The 20087-nt window shown below is 28.4% G+C and overlaps 1 protein-coding gene and 1 long non-coding RNA gene across 2 annotated transcripts; both read right to left on the bottom strand.

Moving 5' to 3' along the window:
* Positions 1 to 269: 269 nt before the first annotated feature.
* Positions 270 to 19635, bottom strand: LOC117134066. Its single transcript, XR_004458184.1, has 3 exons — positions 19621 to 19635; positions 4723 to 4727; positions 270 to 2066 (listed from the first exon to the last, which is right to left on the bottom strand). It is a non-coding gene; the product is annotated as an uncharacterized LOC117134066 (long non-coding RNA).
* Positions 13977 to 17357, bottom strand: LOC103869195 (4-coumarate--CoA ligase 2). Its single transcript, XM_009147254.3, has 4 exons — positions 16057 to 17357; positions 14627 to 15039; positions 14437 to 14539; positions 13977 to 14355 (listed from the first exon to the last, which is right to left on the bottom strand). The coding sequence occupies exons 1-4, from the start codon at positions 17080 to 17082 to the stop codon at positions 14239 to 14241; spliced, it is 1659 nt and encodes a 552-aa protein (XP_009145502.1). The 5' UTR covers positions 17083 to 17357; the 3' UTR covers positions 13977 to 14238.
* Positions 19636 to 20087: the final 452 nt, after the last annotated feature.

Raw genomic sequence — 20087 nt, 5'->3', positions numbered from 1 at the left:
TTCGAAGTCCACCAAAAGACCAGTTCGCCAAAAATGGAATGCTAGCCCAATTATAAAGGGGAAATCGGAATGTATGACCAAGAAAAAAAGCATAATTAGATCTATAGCCAAATACCCTAGTTTTTCAATATACACATTATATTTTATGTAATAATGCATTTATGCCCTTGAAGTTAACCGGTGCAACCTATCGGATTTTGTTGGAGGGATTTACAAAGACTCAGGTGAGTACATTTGCCGTGAAGATAAATTTAAATTGATGTTCTCAGTTTCAAATTTTGTGTGGTGTCTATCACAGATCCGTTTCTTGGATTAAATTAGTATTCATTGTGTTGATATATTATGGTTAATCACAGATCTATTTCTTAGACTATCGTTTGTTAATGAATACATGTGTTTTTTTATACGTATTGACGTCATAAAAAGAAAGATTACACCGGCTGAAACAACAAAAGTCACAAGGGCAGAGGAAGAAGAAGATTCTTTGAATAAATATTCGAGTCGTAAAATTGTTTTATCTTGCTGGAAATATTTTGTTTCATATTGAATGCTACTTTAAAAGTTACACTGTCCACATGTTTTCAATGATTTAAAAAAAAAACAAAATATGTTTCTCTAAGGAAAAGCATAACCACTTCATCTCGATATGCATGGTTTATTTCTCAAAATGTCTAACTCTAATTAGTCTGAATTTTTTTGAAAATATTAAACTTACATGCATAAAAGTTTTGTTGTAAATACATCTTAAGACTAAAAGAGATCATCGACAAAACATACACAAAAAACAACAAAATAGTAAGTTAAAAAAAAAACAACAACAAAATAGTTACTTTTCAATTGATACTTTGTTGGTTCTTTATGACAAAATAATCAAATGATATTTTTATACTAAATTAAAAAAAAAAATTTATAACGGCACAATCCGCGCGTAGCGCGGACACATTCTAGTGTATTATAGGTTTTTTTATTTGAAAATGATAGGTCATTTGATGTATTATTTTTAAACTGATGGTCATATTTTTAGGCGTATAGTAAGGGGTTTTCTTTGTCTGATATCCATATTTTTTGTGTTAATGAATTTTAGTTATTGGGTTATTCATTGACTTTAATTCGATTTTGTACCATAAAACGAATGTTTAAGTCCTAGTTTGGGTTTATGGGCTTAATTAATATTGGGGTTGTTGTACTGGAATGGACCTTTGTATGTAAGCTTGTATATTTGCCCATCTGGGCTTCTTAATGATAAGAAAGTCGATAAAAAAAAAACGAATGTTTAACTGGCCTAAAGAGAAAAAGAAAAAATATATCTTCGATGTTACACTCTCAGCCGACAAAACCTATTCTTCTTCGTTTCACCACCTCACCGCATCTTTTTCTTCACCACCTAATCTCCCTTTTCATTTAATTCTGCTTTGTCTTGCTCTCCTACTTCGTTTTCCTCCCTCGTTTCGTTTTTTCTCATGCCCGTTAAGAGATGTAGTTTGCTTCTTTCACTTTCTTCTTCTTTGTTTTACTTGATAAATTGGGATTTTATTTACATTTCATCAACATACAGTGACAGCTTTTTCTCTGTTTGGATCAGTTCTATAGCTTTTTCTCAGTCTGATAAAACAGAGAACAGTATCAACTTAACCAATTTTTCCAGAATAACCAACATCGCAGGCTTAGATGTAAACCTTTGGAGTTTTTGCGAGAAACAAAGTTTCTAGATTTAATCAAGTGATGCGTATCACAGGTGAGGATGTTATAGAGTGTGTGCTGGCTCGTCTCTGGTTTAGTTGGTAGAAGAAAAAGCAGGGATTTAAGACTTGGGCTCATTTAACGAACAGCAGAAGCCCACTCGTGAAACCCAAAAAACCAAACGAAAAGTAAAAAAAAAGTTGGACAGGTGTCGCACTCACAATCAACGACTTTGTGACGTGGCGCAACAGGAAGGATGCAAACATTTTTATATATATATAGATTTAGAATAATGTTAAGATCATTATTAATCTTATCAATGATTATCGTTTTTTTTGCAACACTATCAGTGATTCTCTTGATTGACAATCTCTAACAGTTGTCTACTAGCATTTCTTGCTTCGTTGGATATTATTATATGACGACAAAAACAGTCTAACTCATAAGCACGTACCACGTGAATCATTTGTAATCTACTCAAGTCATTCTCTAGTAAATTACTCATCATCGAACTATACGCTTCTATGTCTTTTAATTGCACTAAAATTGAAGAATATGACAAAAATAATTTTGAAAGTGAGGAAACTAACTAATTAAACTTACCTGACCTATTACGGCATTCAGAATTATTATCCTCACGGAACTTAGGTCGTATCTCTCAGTTTCCGGAGACTTAGCGAACGCTAAAACTACCGGATGAGCCACCGGAACAACCGTGACTTTGTACTTCCGAATCAGCTCCATAACCAGTTTCAACTCGAATCTCTCGGCATGATCAAGATCGCCGCACCAGTCCTCATCGCTAAGAGTACCAACGAGTTGAACGCGTAAGTGTGAAACATTGGGAGAAAACAGATGATGACTTTTTGAGCAATGCTTGCAACTAATTCTTTATGAGTTACCATCACTCCCTTTGGATGTCTAGTGGTCCCGGAGGAGTGAGGAATCGCCAATGCATCATCAGGCGAGATCTCCATGTGGGATAATTCCAAGCTGGCGATGTTCACAATAAGTAAATCTAGAACATGAAAATGGAGTTTTCTATTTAGATTAGGTTTGTCTTTCCATATTCCACATGTTAAAAAGAATCGACTTTCATATATATAAATAGAAGTCTCATGAAGAGTTATTCCATAAGAGATCTAAAAAAAACATTGAGAACTTTAGTTTTGAGAAGTTTTTAAAACAATAAAAAAAAGTTGTTTTATAAATCTCATAAAGTATTAGTGTATTGTGTGTGTTATGGATCAATAGAGAGTTCATCATGTATTTATTTATGTACTCATGGATTGTTGTCAGTTGGTAAAGATGGTTTCGGAACCAGAGGAATGACCAACATTTGCAAGTTATATGGAAGATATTAAATCCCTGAAAGAAGGTTTCACACGTTCGGAGATCATCTATGTACCAAAAACGCAAAATTCAAGAGCGGATAGCCTAGCACGCAGTGTGAGGAAACAACCGTCGTTTGTCGTTCATATGGATCAACATCTACCGGAGTGGTTCACAGAGTCAGTATGAGTCTGTTGTTGATGACAAAAAAAAACTAACTAAATAAACCAGTAATTCAAGTTTCAGTTGTCTATACCCTTTTCTTTTTTCAAACTGAATTTTAGCCAAAAGATAATAATCCGACTTTAAAGTTCATCAATGCCCAATTAACCCGGCTGATCGGGAAATTTATAGGACCATAAGGTAAATCTTGAATAAATATGTCTCGTTGCTATTTAGAGCCCATAATATTATGTATATTAACTATTTAAAATTTGGCCACGCAGATATGAACTAGTTGTTTAAGATCCATTTGAATAAAAAGATTTATACGTGGGTTACATTTTCCTTTGTGGAAGTCTTTTCAATATAAATCTGGATTCACAGGCTGGGAATACCCCCAAATTAATAATTAAAAAAATTGAGGATTGAAGTGAATGTTTTGTAAGAAATTCACAAGTTAAATCTAGTGATCTATAAATTTTACCTTGACTTATTTTGTGCAATTCTTTATTCAATATTTTTTAGCTATATAAAATCTCATGATCAGTAGTAGTTTCTATCCTTTATGTTCTACGCAAAATTATTCTGATTTCTGTTAAATCTATCTACAAATTGAAACCTGGGGTCTTTTCCTTTTTCAATAGTTTAATATGTGATTCTCTTTTGGTGAAAGCTATTTGTTTCTTTTTTTCTTGGCAGATGTTGCTACTATATATTCATATCATACTATCGGAATGCAACATTTTTCCACCAATTTTACGAAAAGAAAAAAAACTACTTCAATCAAATGAGATATATATACAAAAATCATTTATTCATCATACATATAAGGCAAATAGAGCAATCTAATGACCTGAACCATGCTCGGGATGAGATATATATACAAAAACTTTTTATAGAAAAACTGTGAGTAAAATGCAAAAAAAATAAAACTTATATAATTTGTGTAACTTTGTACATACAAAATTATTGTATTTTTGAAACAAAACTTACACACATGACCATGTATGTGATTGACATTTAAAGAATGAAAAATTTTATACACGATATATTAGTTAGTTTCTATATGTATTACCAATTAAAAATCTGATATGGAAATACATTTAAACTAATATATTTTGATAAATGATATAGTAAATGATAAATGATATAATGAATAAAAGGTTGATGGCATATGTTGTAATTTTTCTAGTAAATAAAAAGTTGTTTAAAATGTGGCGTGAGAAGACTTTTGGTATTGACACATAATCATAATAGCAAACTTGTTAATAATACATAAAATCAAGGTTTTTTTTAAATGCTTCTCTTTTAATAATAACTAGAGCTTGATCCGCACGCCCGTGCAGATGTTAATTTTTACTTTTTTTATAATTTGTTTAATGACATTTTTAAACACATAAGTTGTTTGGATATTTTTAGTTTCATGCAAACCTATCCGGATCCAGAAGGATCCGAGTACTAATCCCGTCCGAAAATTTATAATATCCGAACAAAGTTTAATTTTAAATCCAAAAATCCGATAAGGGTACTTGGATGCCCATGTCTAACTGATTCTATAAACAAATTAAAAAAGTTATTAACATTTTGAATTCTTGTTATGAATTAATTAATTTCATTCAAACTTGTGAAATTATTTTGGTTAGCACATAAAATAAATATTGTCAAATTATTATCCTAAATATAATTAATAAAGTAATTAGGAAGAGTAAAAAGGGAATATAATAGGGTAATAAATGAAGTCGGATTATTTGGTAAATACAATAAAATAAGGGGGTTAAATTAGTTAAAAAGAATGAAGGAAATGTAAAAAATCACTATAAAGTAGGCAAGTATTAGTTATTACTTCAGTTTTAATAGAATAAATATATATTGTTAGCTTGTGCGAAGGCTATAAAAATTTAAACATAATAATATCAAAAACATGTTTTTCAAGACTTTGGAATAAGAGTATACTAATATAAAAACGTATTTTGAAAGATTTATGAATTTTCTATAACATCTCTAATATATAAGTGTTTTTAAAATTTCAACACAATAATAAGCATATTTTTTTATAGATAAAAAAACCTTTTTTATATAAATAAATTGATTTTTAATTTGAAATTTTAAAGAGAATAAATAATAACATATCATACTATTTGTTTTGTATTAATAAGACATAAACTAATAAGTATTTGTAATAACAAACATATATTTTTGATAAATAATTTTGTTATTTAATAATTTTATATTGAGTTTAAAATTTTGAGAGTATAAACAATTTTTATCATAATTATCTTTGAATTTGTAATGCATGTGTTTATGAATAAGAATAAAATGATTATGCCGGCATTAGCAGGCAAAATACCTGGCTTCGAAAGTATATCATATTGTACATAGGGTCTAACTGGTGACCAAATAATAAAAATGAATAATGTATTCCTTGATATTCCTTTTTAATTTTATCATTTATAAGGAATAGTTTTTCCTTTTCATTCCTTCTTATTCATTTTATTCGAGAGGAATATAGAACACATTTGTTCCTCCCCATTGATGAAGAATAAATTTTCTTTTCATTTCTATAATTTTATTCCTCAGCATTTTTTCCCTACTCATTCCTAATGTTTCTCTAATAATAACCGGTTAGACCCATAGTTAAACTTAGATATTTAGATTTTGTCACAATACTTTACAATCGTTTAAACTATATAAAAAATAATATATTTTTATTTCCATATACGACTTAGTTCCTAAGATACTAATATGGAATATTGTTGTTGATGGAAATTCGAACTAACTACAAGATTTCCTTAGTTTCGTTTTTTGTGATAGTATATAGGGAAGGAATATTCCATTAATAAGTTAAGTTTAGATTTTATTTGACCAATTGATATCATTTTAGGGTTCATTCAAATTTGCTTATAATTTTGTTTGTTTCTTCAAATTACACGTTAATGATTTTCAATAAACAGGAATATTTTTTGTAACAATAGAATCGTTGCTTTTAATAAGAGAGATATGTGGAGGGATGTTTTTAATAATTAGAATAATTATTTAGGTAAAGAGTAATTAAATTAGGAAAACACATTAATAGCTTAAATTTATGGTTATTTAATACTTCAGTGGCATGTTATTTTAAATATTGTGCAAGTTTAAGGGTAAGTTTAATTTTGTACTCTTGTTTTAATAGATTTGATGGGATATTGTCCTCTGAGTTTCTTTCATTCCTTTACCAACGAACTGTTCATTATAACATTACACTAGAGATTGACATGCGCACATACGCGGGTATTGGTTCTTACATTTTTATACATTGATATTTATTTTTTATAATTAGTGTTATATATTTAGATGAGTCGTAATATAACTAATTGTATTGAAAATACCTAGAACAAATCGGGTAATATGGTTATTTTTGGTACAAATATCTGAACATTTTTCAAATACATTTATTACTTAGATATTTCTATGTTTATATACATCATAAAACTCATCCAGACCCAGAAGGACCCAACTCAAAATCCCACACATAAATTTATAATATTCAATCGGGGCCTAATTTCAAAATAAAAACGATATACGAAAAGAACAATATATATCTAAATGGATATCCAATGTTCATGCCTAACTGCTTTTACAAAGTAATTAAAAGACTATTTCTATGTGTTTGGCGAAATTAAATGAAATAAAAAGAGTTTTTTTATTTAGTAAAATAATTACATGTAGTGAACAATTAAGTGACAATAAATGCAATATATTTTTATCATTTTGATTTAAGATATTATTTTATTCACAAAAGATGTGTTTGAATTATATTTTTCGCTACGTAATTTTTCACCGATTGAAACTAAAATAAAAATAAAAGTTTTAATAAAACAAATAAACCAAACATTTAGGGAAAATTTGGAGAAATACACTTATATAAGATTTTAATTTGAAAACTACATCATTAATTATGTTTATTGAAAAATACACTTTTGTATATATGAATTTACTAAAGTAGCCAATCTGAATATTTAATATTATCATAATCTATTTAATACTTAAATTAACAGCTTCAGAAATTATAAGATATGTTTTTTTTTAAATAAAATCTTTATAATAAATATCTTAAGTTTTTATATTTTTGGAAGAAAAAAATAAAAAAAGGCGACATTTTGTAGCTACCTTTTTATTCACACCTGATATTGTTTGAAGCTCATTATCGCAGACCAACAAAATATCATTCTACACACAGAATCAAGAGTCATGTGATTTTTTTATTTTATTTGAATTGCACACACTCTAATATCCCATGACTAACACTGATGCAGGAGAGAGAGAGAGAGAGAGAGAGAGAGAGAGAGAGAGAGAGAGAGAGAGAGAGAGAGAGAGAGAGAGAGAGAGAGAGAGAGAGAGAGAGAGAGAGAGAGAGAGAGAGAGAGAGAGAGAGCCAATGTACTATTTTGAAGTTTAGTAATAATATTATTACTAATTTCTATTCTATATTTTAACTATTGAAATCTTATAATATAAAACTTGTTTCTTCAAAGTTGCTAATTAACATGACGATAACACATGATAATTAAAAATTTAAGATGATGACATGTGTTAAAATCTATCAATTAATAATATAAATATAATAAGATAATAACTCAAAAGAATTATTTAATGGTAATTTTTCTTTTTTTAAATACTAAACAAATATAATAAAAGCAAAAGATTATTTGATGGTTTTTAGTTGACAATAATTTCCTTTTTCTAATTGTTTTTCCTTTTTACAATTCCTAAACAAAAAATATGTATAATAATTTACTTAATACTAATTTTCGTATTAAAGATAACAGCAAAAGATTATTTGATAGTCTTTTTAATTGACAATAATTTCATTTTTATAAAAAATTTCCCTTTTATAATTCCTAAAAATATATATAATAAATTAAAAAATATAATTGTTAAAATTTGTTTGATAGTAATTATTCGTTTATAAAATCTTCTACAAAAGAAAATTGTTAAAGAGTGTTTAATTGTAGTTTTTTTTTTAAATCTAAAAAAAAAGTAAAATAAGTATTTCAAATATTTTCATATAATAATAGACTCTATTATTTAAATAGTAAATTTTCTGTTTAAGAAATCATAATCCAAAAAGGATTACAATTTTTTTTTTGTAACTGAAAGGATTACAATTATTCACATCTATATATAAGATTAAACTCTCCTATATTTTGTCACCAAACATAATTGCATAATATATCATAATTAATAATATAAGTATAATAAGATAATAACACAAGAACTATTTAATAATAATTTTCCTTTTTAAAATCCTAAACAAAGATAATAGCAAAAGATTGTTTGATAGTTTTTAGTTGACCATAATTTCCTTTTTCTATTTTTTTTTTCCTTTTTACAATTCTTAAAAAAATATGTATAATAATTTACTTAATACTAATTTTCGTTTTATAAAATCATACAGAAAATATAATTGTAAAAATTTGTTTGATAGTAATTGTCCTTTTATAAAATCTTCTACAAAATAAAATTGTTAAAGACTGTTTAGTTGTAGTTTTCTTTTTTTTCTTCAAATCTAAACAAAATATGTAAAACAAGCATTTCAAATATTTCCATATAATAATAAACTTTCTTATTTAAATAGTAAATTTTATGTTTAAGAAATCATAATCCAAAAATGATTACAATTATTCTTTTTCTTTTGTAACTGAAAGGATTACAATTATTCACATCTATATATAAGATTAAACTCTCCTATATTTTGTCACCAAACATAATTGATTAAAATCAGAAACTCTCTCATACAAGAAAAACATTAGGTTTGTTTTTTTTATATAACTTTATAATTATCATAAAATATGATGTTGTTGTGCGTAAGTTATTGGCACAATTATGTGTGTTAGTTCCTATTGACGATATAAAATTGGTTATTCAATCATAGTAAGTAAATGTCAACATCAATTTATTATGTTACGTCAACAACGATTGATCCATGCAGTATAAACGGTTTATTATGGTTATGCAAGTTAGATAATAATTTTACAATCAACAACAATTGTTATGATTTTGATTGCCATCAGGGTTTAGTCAAAAGATTAACTAGACACTTCTTAGAATAAGATTATGTTTGAAAAAAAAAATATTTACTATTTTCTAACGGAAATTTTTATTTAATTTGCTATCATTATCTTCTTGAAAAGCTTGGAGATGAACTATGTGAAGGAATTATTATCGACATCTTCTATTTATAATGTGCAAGATTGCAGTATGAACTATAAAGTCTCCGATCATAAATTTCAGATAAGAGTGATTGAGAGAACAACAACTGCATATATGTGAAACAATCATTACCTCAAATACTATATGAAACAAATTTGTTTTCAACTACAAAGATTTTGCTCAACTTTAAGATACAAGAAACTATTAATTAGATGATAATATTCATGCATATATATATATTATATATATATATATATATATATATAACTTTTTTTGTTACAGATGTGTAATTGGTATATCAATGATATGAAAAAGCTGATGTTCAAATAGTTACTCTAACTTAACTGTTTTCTATAAATAACTGTAGCACTTTTTCCCTATGAATTATTATTAGTCCAATTCCATTAAGCAATTTCAGTTTTTTTTTTCTACAAAAACACTATTCTATATAGTGAAATTGAAATACACGCAAAATTATGAGCTGGAGAAGTAGAACTATTTGAAGATATATATATCGTGCTGTGAAATGTGATAATATTGTTATTATCATGAATGTCTTTTATCAAGAGATATCAAGGTGTAATTTTTCAATCAGCATCTTCTAAACTAAATTCCAATAAAAAAAAATGGGATGTTTATTTTATTAGTTAACTCTATTTGTTGAAGAAAATTTAATATACTAATTTTTATTATTTCTGTTAGTTTCAGCTATGATCATGGTTGCTTGGTTAATCTTGGCCATATGATTGAAAATCCTTAAATGAATAATGATGTTTATGAAGCTCGATATTAGTTAACATATACTCCCTTCGTTTCAAAATAGATGATGTTTTAGGGAGTTTTTGATGTTTCAAAATAGATGATGTTTTCATATATCAATGCATTTTTTCACTTTATCAAAAACTGTGTAACCAATGATATTTTGTAGTCTGTTTTGTGATTGGTTGAATAACTATTAATTTATATTTTAACGATATTTTTAAGATAAAAAATAAATTTCTTAATAGTTGTGCACAATCTTAAAACTTCATGTATTTTGAAACAAATGGAGTATATATTTATGTTAACTTATATGAGTTAACTATTTTTAGTTTACATAAAAAACATTTTTTAAAAAATAATTATTTATTTATATATTTATTAGAATATTAAATTCTATATTCCTAAAACCTACCCCACCCTCTCAATTCTAAACCCTTAGTCTAGATTAGTTAACCTTAGGATTGTTAGTGTTTTTTTTTTCTTTTTTAAAGTGAGAATAAAAGTGGTATTAAGAATGTAGTATTTATGGTAATTTCCCGTATAATATTGTAACTAACTAGATTGACCTTATTTAGCTTTCAATTTTTTTCATTTTAATTTTTACTTTGGTTGAGTTTGGTTTAAATTTGTAGGTATGGGTGTTTTCTCTAGACTTGAATACAAAGTTGATAACAATTTACCTATGCACCATGATTATAAATACAAATACTAATAGGAATTTCTGTGTAAAAATGAGTTTGTAATTATAAAATAAATATCTCACAGCTTATGCAAACAAAAAAAAATCCTCAATCTATAATAAAATGATTTATTATTTTTTATGTTTTTACTAAAACATCAAACAAAACCCATTGCAATGCACGGACCTTATCTAGTATTTAATATGGATAAAATTTTCTTCTCACTTTTAACAAAGTGTAGTTTTCAAAAAATAAAAAAGAAGGTGTATTTTTCAAATTCTAAACTATTTATAGAGTATTTTACAAACTATCCCAAACATTTAACCATATAAAAACCAGTAATTTACATTTTTGATTTTATAATTGGCACAAAATTAATGTTGATTAACAACTATATAAAAAGGATTTTTTTCTACGTGTTTGGGTAAATTAAGTGAAATAGAAAAGTTTTTTCTTTAGTAAGATAATTATATGACAATAAATATAATACATTTTTATTATTTTGATTTAAGTTATTATTTTATTCATAAAACATGTCTTTGAATTATGTTTTTGGCTACATAATTTTCACCATTTGAAACTAAAATAAATAAATTTTAGTAAAACAAACTAAACCGAACGTTTTATGCAAAAGTCAGTTATTTTACATTTTTGATTTTATAATTGGCACAAAGTTAATGTTGATTAACTAATAAATAAAAATCTGCAATATTATTATTATGATAATATAATTCATGATGTGATGTATTGTTAAGGTAATATAATTAAAGAAATTATTAAACTAAGTGAAATATGGAAAAACAATTAATGTAATTATATTAATGAAATTACTAAAAAACGCTATATTTTTTTTTATACTGTTATCTATGTTTCCAAACAGTTCTCATTTATACTGCTATTCATGTTTCCAAACAGTATCAAAAATTATTTTAGTTTTAATAAAACTAAAGATTTGACATGCGCAATCGTGCGGGTATTTGTTTCCACTTTATTATATATATTTTTTGTTGTTGCTAAATGGTATAATATATTTTTAAAAAAATTTAATATATATTTCTATGTTAATTATGATTGTTCACAAATACTTTTTTTCTACATTGACTCGTTGTATTTTGTATTTTAAACTGTCAAATGAATCACCTACATTGAATCATATAAGCAAATCCCTAAATGGTAAAATGACTAGAGTTATATTTATATAATAATATTTTACTAATGATATATTAATAGGCTAGTTTATATTTTATTTACTAAATTATATAAAAAATTGGGTTGTTTTTATTTTCATTTACCAATACTTATGTTCCTATATATGTACGTTACATGAAACCTTAGGGTATAGTAAATATTTAGTCTAACTTTGTAAGGCAGATCACATATAATGAATTCAAAAAGTATACTTTCTATAGATTTACGATCACATTTTCAGAATAGAGAAGCCATATAACAACCTTTACAAGGCAGATCACGATTATTAAATTCAAAGAAAATATTTTATATAGATTTATTTTCATATATTTTGGAGAGCGAAGATATATATTATATTCCAGTTATATAGAAATATCAAGGATGTCAATCAATAAGGAAATAATTTAATCTCATAAATTAATGGAAGATGATTTCATTTATAGAAAATATTTTATTAGTTAGCTAGATTATTAATTGGAAGTGTTTTCAACCCTGACTAAGAGAAAATAGCTGGTTTTTAACCACAATTGTTTGAGATTTGTAGTTAATAGGTAATATTCTATACGATTTTTGTGTTCTAATATGATTTTATTTTTATGTTAAAATTTTCTTTAATTTGTATAGTTTATTTAGTCTTTTTAATAGAAGTAAAATTTATAATGAATTACACCTCTATAAAAGTACAATTAGAACATATAAATGGATCCTATGGGCTATGGAATAATCTTCAAGCTATTTATTTATGTTAATGAAAGTTAAACTTATATTAGTTTGCAGTAAGTTGGGACATTATCACTTAGAATATAATTTTTAAACTATATACTTGCCTAGATTTTCTTAAATTATTGTTGTTGCTGTGTTTTTAGGTGATTATCTATTTAAGAAAATGCATTGATATGCACAAAAAGAAAAGAATATTAATGGTAAATTTTTTAATTACTTTAGTGGTATAAGATTGTAAATAAACTGTAAATCTAAAAGTGATTTATTATTTGTACTCATGTTTTAATAGATTAGATATATAGATTACTAAAATGACACAATACTTCTTTTTATATTGTTATACATGTTTCCAAACAATCAATACTATTAAAAGAGAAGTACCATTTTTATCTACCATAAGAAAGTCATACTAGCCTTATTAGGTCCATCTCATTAATTATATTTATTTAATTATTTACATTAATCTATTAAATATATAAAGATATTAATAATAAATCAATTTTAACTGTAAATTTAAATTTTATTTTTAGTTATAACAAAATATTGAGAAAAAATCTAATAAAATCTTTCTAAAAATTTAAAATATTTTATTTAAATTAATACCATTGATTAATTTCGTAATTAATAATATATACTATTATACATTAATTTAAATAAGATTTTATTATAAAACAAAATAAAATAAAAATGTATGCTATTTTTCAAATTTTATAATTATATTATATATCTTATTTATTAAAAGAAATACCATAAACAATTCATACTAGGTCTATACATCTATTTGATTATTTAAGTTAATCTATTTAATAACATTTATAAAAAATCTTATAAATTATATAGATATTAATAAATAAATTTTAACTGTAAATTTAAATTTTATTTTTACTTATAACAAAATATGTTGGAAAAAATCTAACAAAATCTCAATAAACTTTTAAAATATTTTTAAATTAATGCAGCGATTCATTTCATAATTAATAATATAGTATTATTATAATCTATTTACTTATAAAATCTCACAATATACTAAAATAAATAACATAGAAAAATAAATTATGCTAAAAAAATATCAGCTCTATAGTACAACTAAATAAAACTTTTAAAATGTATTGTATTCAGTCGGTAAAAATTAGAAAAAAATAAAAGAGATTCTAAATTTATTTATTTCATACTATGAATTTATTTTAGCAAATTCGAAAATATATTAATATATAATAAAAATTAATAATAAAGTAAAATGTATAAAACAAATCATTATATATTAATAATATCAAATAAGAAACATAACCAATAACATTATAGATTTACACAATATATAACTCTAAAATGTAAACTGTATCTTTGAAAGTTTTGCGATGGTATCTGTTATATATTTATAAAATAAAAATCTACCCGCACGGACGTGCGGGTGAAAAATCTAGTTATCATTTATACTACTATTCATGTATCAAAACAATACTAAAAGGTATTTCAATTTTAATAATATAGATGCATATTTATTTGTTTCTGATCATTTAGCACTTTACGTCAATCCATTAGCTAGTCTTGCTCTTAGATCTTTTCTCAATATCTTCCCGGATGGAGCTTTAGGAATGGAGTCAGTGAAGAAAACTTTGTTGATTCTCTTGTAAAACACAACCTGCATTACACAAACAATTAACGTTGGGATCCCTAAATCATCAAAACTGGATTTATCTTCACATAACCAAATAATCATTACCTGTTTTGACACAAATTGCTTAATTTCATCTTCCGATAAATTTGACTCTTTGGATCTCACCACAAAAGCAACAGGAACCTCACCAGCATCGTCTTCTTTCATGCTGCAAATCCAATAACACTTTCAAAAACTGAGCTAAGTAGAAAAAACATAATCATAACGTAAAAGACTATACTCAAAATCGACATACGCGACCACTGCAACATCATTGATGTCCGAGTGAGAAATGAGGAGAGACTCGAGCTCCGCCGGAGCCACCTGGAATCCCTTGTACTTGATAAGCTCTTTCAAGCGATCGACAATGAAAAGCTCGTCGTCATCGTCGACAAATCCAATATCTCCGGTGTGAAGCCAACCTTCTTTGTCTATCGTTGCTGCTGTGGCCACCGGGTCATTGAGGTAGCCTTTCATGATTTGGTGGCCGCGGATGCATATCTCTCCGGGACTGTTCCTAGGAAGGGAACTTCCAGTGTCTGGATCAGCGATCTTCAACTCGGCGTTTCTGACGACTGTACCGCATGCTCCTGATTTCACCGGAAACGGCTCTTTCGCGAACCCTAGTGACATTGCTAGCACCGGACCTGCCTCTGTCATTCCATAGCCCTGCGTGTAACCATCATGCGAATTATATCGACTTTATCCGCTAAATTATTCCACTAATGCTGACTCTTTAAGGAGGTGTATTAATATTAACCTTAGAAGTTAAGATTTTACTTTCTAAATTTCTAAAACCGCGCGCCAACAACAAAAAAGTGTTTAAAAAATAATTCATAAACGTATACGAAAGATCATCTCAAGTCAATTTGAAAAGCTTTTTCGAAAGTTTAAATTCAATATTTTAAAGCTTAGAAAATTTTATGAATTAGAAAGGGGGGGAGGGGAGGAGCAAAAGGTCATAAAAACGAGGGTTCATGATCCAATAAAAAAAATATTTATAGGGAATCCTACGATGAAACTATTTCAAAATACATAAAGTTTTAAGATTGTGCACAACTATTAAAATTTTATGAATTAGAAAGTGGAGGGGGAGGGGAAGGAGCAAAAGGTCATAAAAACGAGGGTTCATGATCCAATAAAAAATAAAAAATTATTTATAGGGAATCCTACGATGAAAACTATTCTATCTATTTCAAAATACATGAAGTTTTAAGATTGTACACAACTATTAAAAAACTTATCTTTTATCTTAAAAATATAAATTAAAAATTATTTAACTAATCACAAAATATACTACAAAATATCATTGGTTATATAGTTTTTGATAAAGTGAAAAAGTGGATTGATATATGAAAACATCATCTATTTTAAAATATCAAAAACTCACTAAAACATCATCTATTTTGAAATGGAGGGAGTAGTATTTAAAAAAAGTTTCAGATGGTCCAAATGTAAAATTTAATATCGTAATTATTGAATTAAAAGGGTCCAAATACCACACGCAACCTCATCATAAGGGCCGACATATGTAGAATCACGTGGTTGCTTCTACATAGCTACATGTGATAACCAGTACGAACCAAACATATTATCAATCATGGTAAGACATACCAGTAAAGCTAAGTAATCATCTGACAAGAAATTTTTTTATTAACATGCAATGCCAAAAAGAATGGAACAAACCTGACCAAGCCTTGCGTTAGGAAACTTAGCACTGATGGCATCTTCAAGCTCCTTACCAAGAGGAGCCGCACCTGACTTAATCATCCTCACTGAGCTCAGATCATACTTCTCCGTCTCCGAAGACTTCACCATGGCCAAAACGATCGGTGGCACGACCATAGCCACTGTAACTTTACACCTCTGGATCTGCTCTAGCAAGAGAGTGATCTCGAATTTGGGCATGATCAAAATAGTGGCACCGACTCTGAGACTACATAGCATGATGGAGTTTAGGGCGTAGATGTGGAACATGGGCAAGACACAGAGTATCACGTCCTCTCTGTTGAAGTAGAGGTTCGGATTCTCTCCGTCCACTTGCTGCGCCACGCTCGTGACGAGGCCCTTGTGACTTAGCATCACTCCTTTGGGGAGACCCGTCGTGCCCGAGGAGTAAGGTAGCGCCACGACGTCTTCAGGGGAAATCTCCACCGAGTTGACTCGGGGTCCGTTGTCTTCTTCTCCGGCGTGAGTCAACTCGGAGAAGCTGAGGCAGCCTTCGGGGATGAGGGAGGAGGAGTCTGTGCAGATGATCAAGAGGCCGAGGTCTCTGACTTTGTCGACGTAGCGGGACTGCGTGACGATGAGTTTCGCGGCGGAGGCTTTGGCCTGTTTAGAGATCTCCGCCGGGGTGAAGAAAGGGTTGGCGGCGGTGGTGACTGCGCCGAGAAAGGAGGCGGCGAGGAAGGTGAAAACGAACTCCGGCGAGTTCGGGAGGAGGATCATCACGACGTCGTGCTGGCCCACGCCGAGCTTGCGAAGACCGGCGGAGAGTTTGCGTGACGTGGCATGCACGTCGGCGTATGTGTAAACCTCGCCGGTGGGACCGTTGATCAAGCAAGGCTTTGCGGCGTACTCGGAGATGTTTTGGAAGATGTAGTCATGGAGAGAGAGATGGTTAGAGATGTGAATGTCCGGTAACTTTGATCGGAAAATTACGTCAGCACTGCTATGTTTCTGATCAGTGACCGTCTCTTCTCGTGTGGACATGATCACAAGTTCTTAAAACTATTATCTTGTAAATTTTTTAGCTTTCTTGTTTTTTCAAGCCGGTGGGTGAGAATGAGGCAGAGTATGACGCAGCTGTCCACTATAAAGAATCGCCGGAGAAGGGAAGAAGACAGTTTTGAGGGGTTGGTGAAAGGGTATTATCGTCAATATCTGATCCAATCAGAGAGTTTGGTGAGCTACAAAACATAATAATGAAAATTTTAATTTGAAATCAAACCGAATCAGAGAGTTTAACATACTCTATTTTTTATATGATGGTTTGAAATTTGACCAATCTCATTTTTTCAAGTTTGTGATATTGTAAATACCTTATTTATATAAAAAACGAAATAAAAACCCAACATAACCTTGGAAAAGTCTCCCAAAGAATCCTATTTTAGCATCTAGTCTCTAAACAAGGATCAGCTAAAATTAGTGTAGCCCTAATTTTCTTTCTATATATAGACCTACTTTACATCTAATTCACGCAAAAAGAAAAGCAAAAAGAAGAAGTATCCATCGTATTTCCCTTAAGAACAAAAAATGAAGGCATGCGTGATATTAATGTTGGTGATTTGTGCCGCTGTTATTGTGAAGCAATCAGAGGGTCAGACGATAGAAGACAATCCTGTTTACAAATGCCTTCAAAAAAATCCTACAAATTATGCATGTTATAACCCTGGTGGCACTCCCCGTGCTGCCAACAAACACACTCCTGGTTGCTCTGGAAAACACCGATGCCGAGGCCGCCGGTAAATCTCACATAATATTAGAGCATAGGGGTGGGCACTTTACCCGATATCCGAAGTGGCACCCGAACCCGATCCGAAAAATCCGAATCGAAATCCGAACCGAAGTAGCAAAATATCCGAACGGATATTGAATAAGGAGAGATTGGATACCCGAACCCGAACGGATAATACCCGAACCCGAATGGATATCCGAAGATAACCGAACATATGTATAATTAACCTTATATTTTTAGTTTACATCTCTTATTTTATATAAAATATTTATATTGATACTACACATACTTTAAGTTCATATGATATACATATAATTACGAAAAAATGATTTGCTACTCACTTACAATGCATGTCAAGTTTTTTATTTCAAAAATTAACAAAAAGTTACATCCAATTTTTTTAAAAAAAATAACTAAATTAATATCTTTTTAGTTTTAAAATTTTATGTCCAAATCTATTAACCATTCAATCTATTAAAAATAAAAAAATTAGTTAACTGAAAGTTATATTTTTAAATACAAGAAACTTGAGAAATAAAAATTTTAATTTTTTTTTCAAAATCTAAATATCCGAACCCGATCCGGAAAAACCGAATCCGAACTAAAAATACCCGAACCCGACCCGAAGTACAGAAATACCCGAACGGGTTCTACACCTCTATACCGAAATACCCGAAAATCCGAAATACCCGATCCGAACCCGAACGGGTACCCGAACGCCCACCCCTATTAGAGCATCCCCATTAATAAACTCGGGCAGATAATCTTTAGCCTTTTTCTTTTAATTTTTATTTTCATTAAAAAAATAAGTTAATTAATTTTTTGGCAACCAAATATGAAGTAAAGAACTCTTTTATTTTTGCAATATTTAATGAATAAATATCAACATTTAATTTATGTATTTTCGTATATAGATAAAAGTTATAAGCATAATCAGTATTCTCATTTTTACAAAAAAAAATGATTACTTCAAATTATATGCTTAGTCATTTGGTTATCTCTCATAACTTTTCTAAGGTCTTTTATATAACATATTGCATTTGAGATTTTACCAGTAATCACTACAAGAAAACAAGTAGTTTTTACACACTTTCCAACCAATTTAAGTTAAAAAACTTGACAAAATTTTAATTAATTATCCGGAAGAAAAAATCCGTCGGAATTTCATCAAAAAATTTTGCGCGTATTTGTTTGCTTCCAAAAAAATAGCAAACAGAACTGACATCAGAATTATGTCAGACATTTCGTCAAGTATTTGTTTGTAAAAAATCAATCACTTTTTTATGAAATTCCAACAGATTATATAAAAACTAAATCCGTCAAAATTCCTCAAAAATTCTTGACAGATATTTATTTGTAAGAATATTGTCGGAAATTTCTTGACGGCTTTCAAAGGATTATCCAAAAAAAACTAAATCTATCAAAATTTGGTATAAATGTTTGATGGATATTTTTGTTTGTGAGAAAAACTGTCAGAAATTTCTGGCGGGTATAATAGTCCTTTTAAAAAAAAAGAATTTTCAGAAAAATGTTAAAAAATTCTGATGAAATATTTAAAAAATTCTGATGAAATATTGTTTAAGAAATCAATCTAGTAAATCATCAGGTTTTATGTATGATGTAAAATTAGAATAAGTGTAAGTATTAGTGTATGATAACCTAGTAACATATATTTTCGAAATAGTTATAATGCTGTCAAATTTATGTAATCTAAGAAACTTTTACTTTACATAATTTCATATAGAATTAGTAAATTAGACCACTTTAGGTTAATTGTATCACAATTTTTTTACATCCCTGATCCTTAAACCAAAGAAATTCCATGAGAAAATCGTTAGAAACTTCAGATTGACTAAACCGTCAGAAAATTTCAATAGGTTATCCGACCATTTTGAACCAGATATTTATCCGCAAACATAAAAAGTTACACAGCAAAACGAAATCCAACCATTTTCCCGTTAAATATATATATATATACGTCTTCACTTGACAAACATATCTTCTATTCATATTTTCACTTTTTCACTTTTTCACAAGCTCCTCCATATTTCCAAATAGGACTAAAAATACACCAAATAATTTTCCAAATATGTAAGTTGACGTGAATCTAAGGTTTATTATCCATTATTTTGTAGATTTTTTTTAGTTTTAGGTTTGAATAACTAAAACTATGGATTTGTGGTTGGTGATATCTTTTATGGTCAGATCTACATGTTTTGTGTTAACTTTGTTAGTTTTGTGTTTGATTGAGGATAGTTCT

Source organism: Brassica rapa, chromosome A05 (genome assembly GCF_000309985.2).
Source record: "Brassica rapa cultivar Chiifu-401-42 chromosome A05, CAAS_Brap_v3.01, whole genome shotgun sequence".
Taxonomy (NCBI): domain Eukaryota; kingdom Viridiplantae; phylum Streptophyta; class Magnoliopsida; order Brassicales; family Brassicaceae; genus Brassica; species Brassica rapa.
Note: the sequence above shows the minus strand (reverse complement) of the source record. Positions and strands in the feature narration are given on the sequence as shown.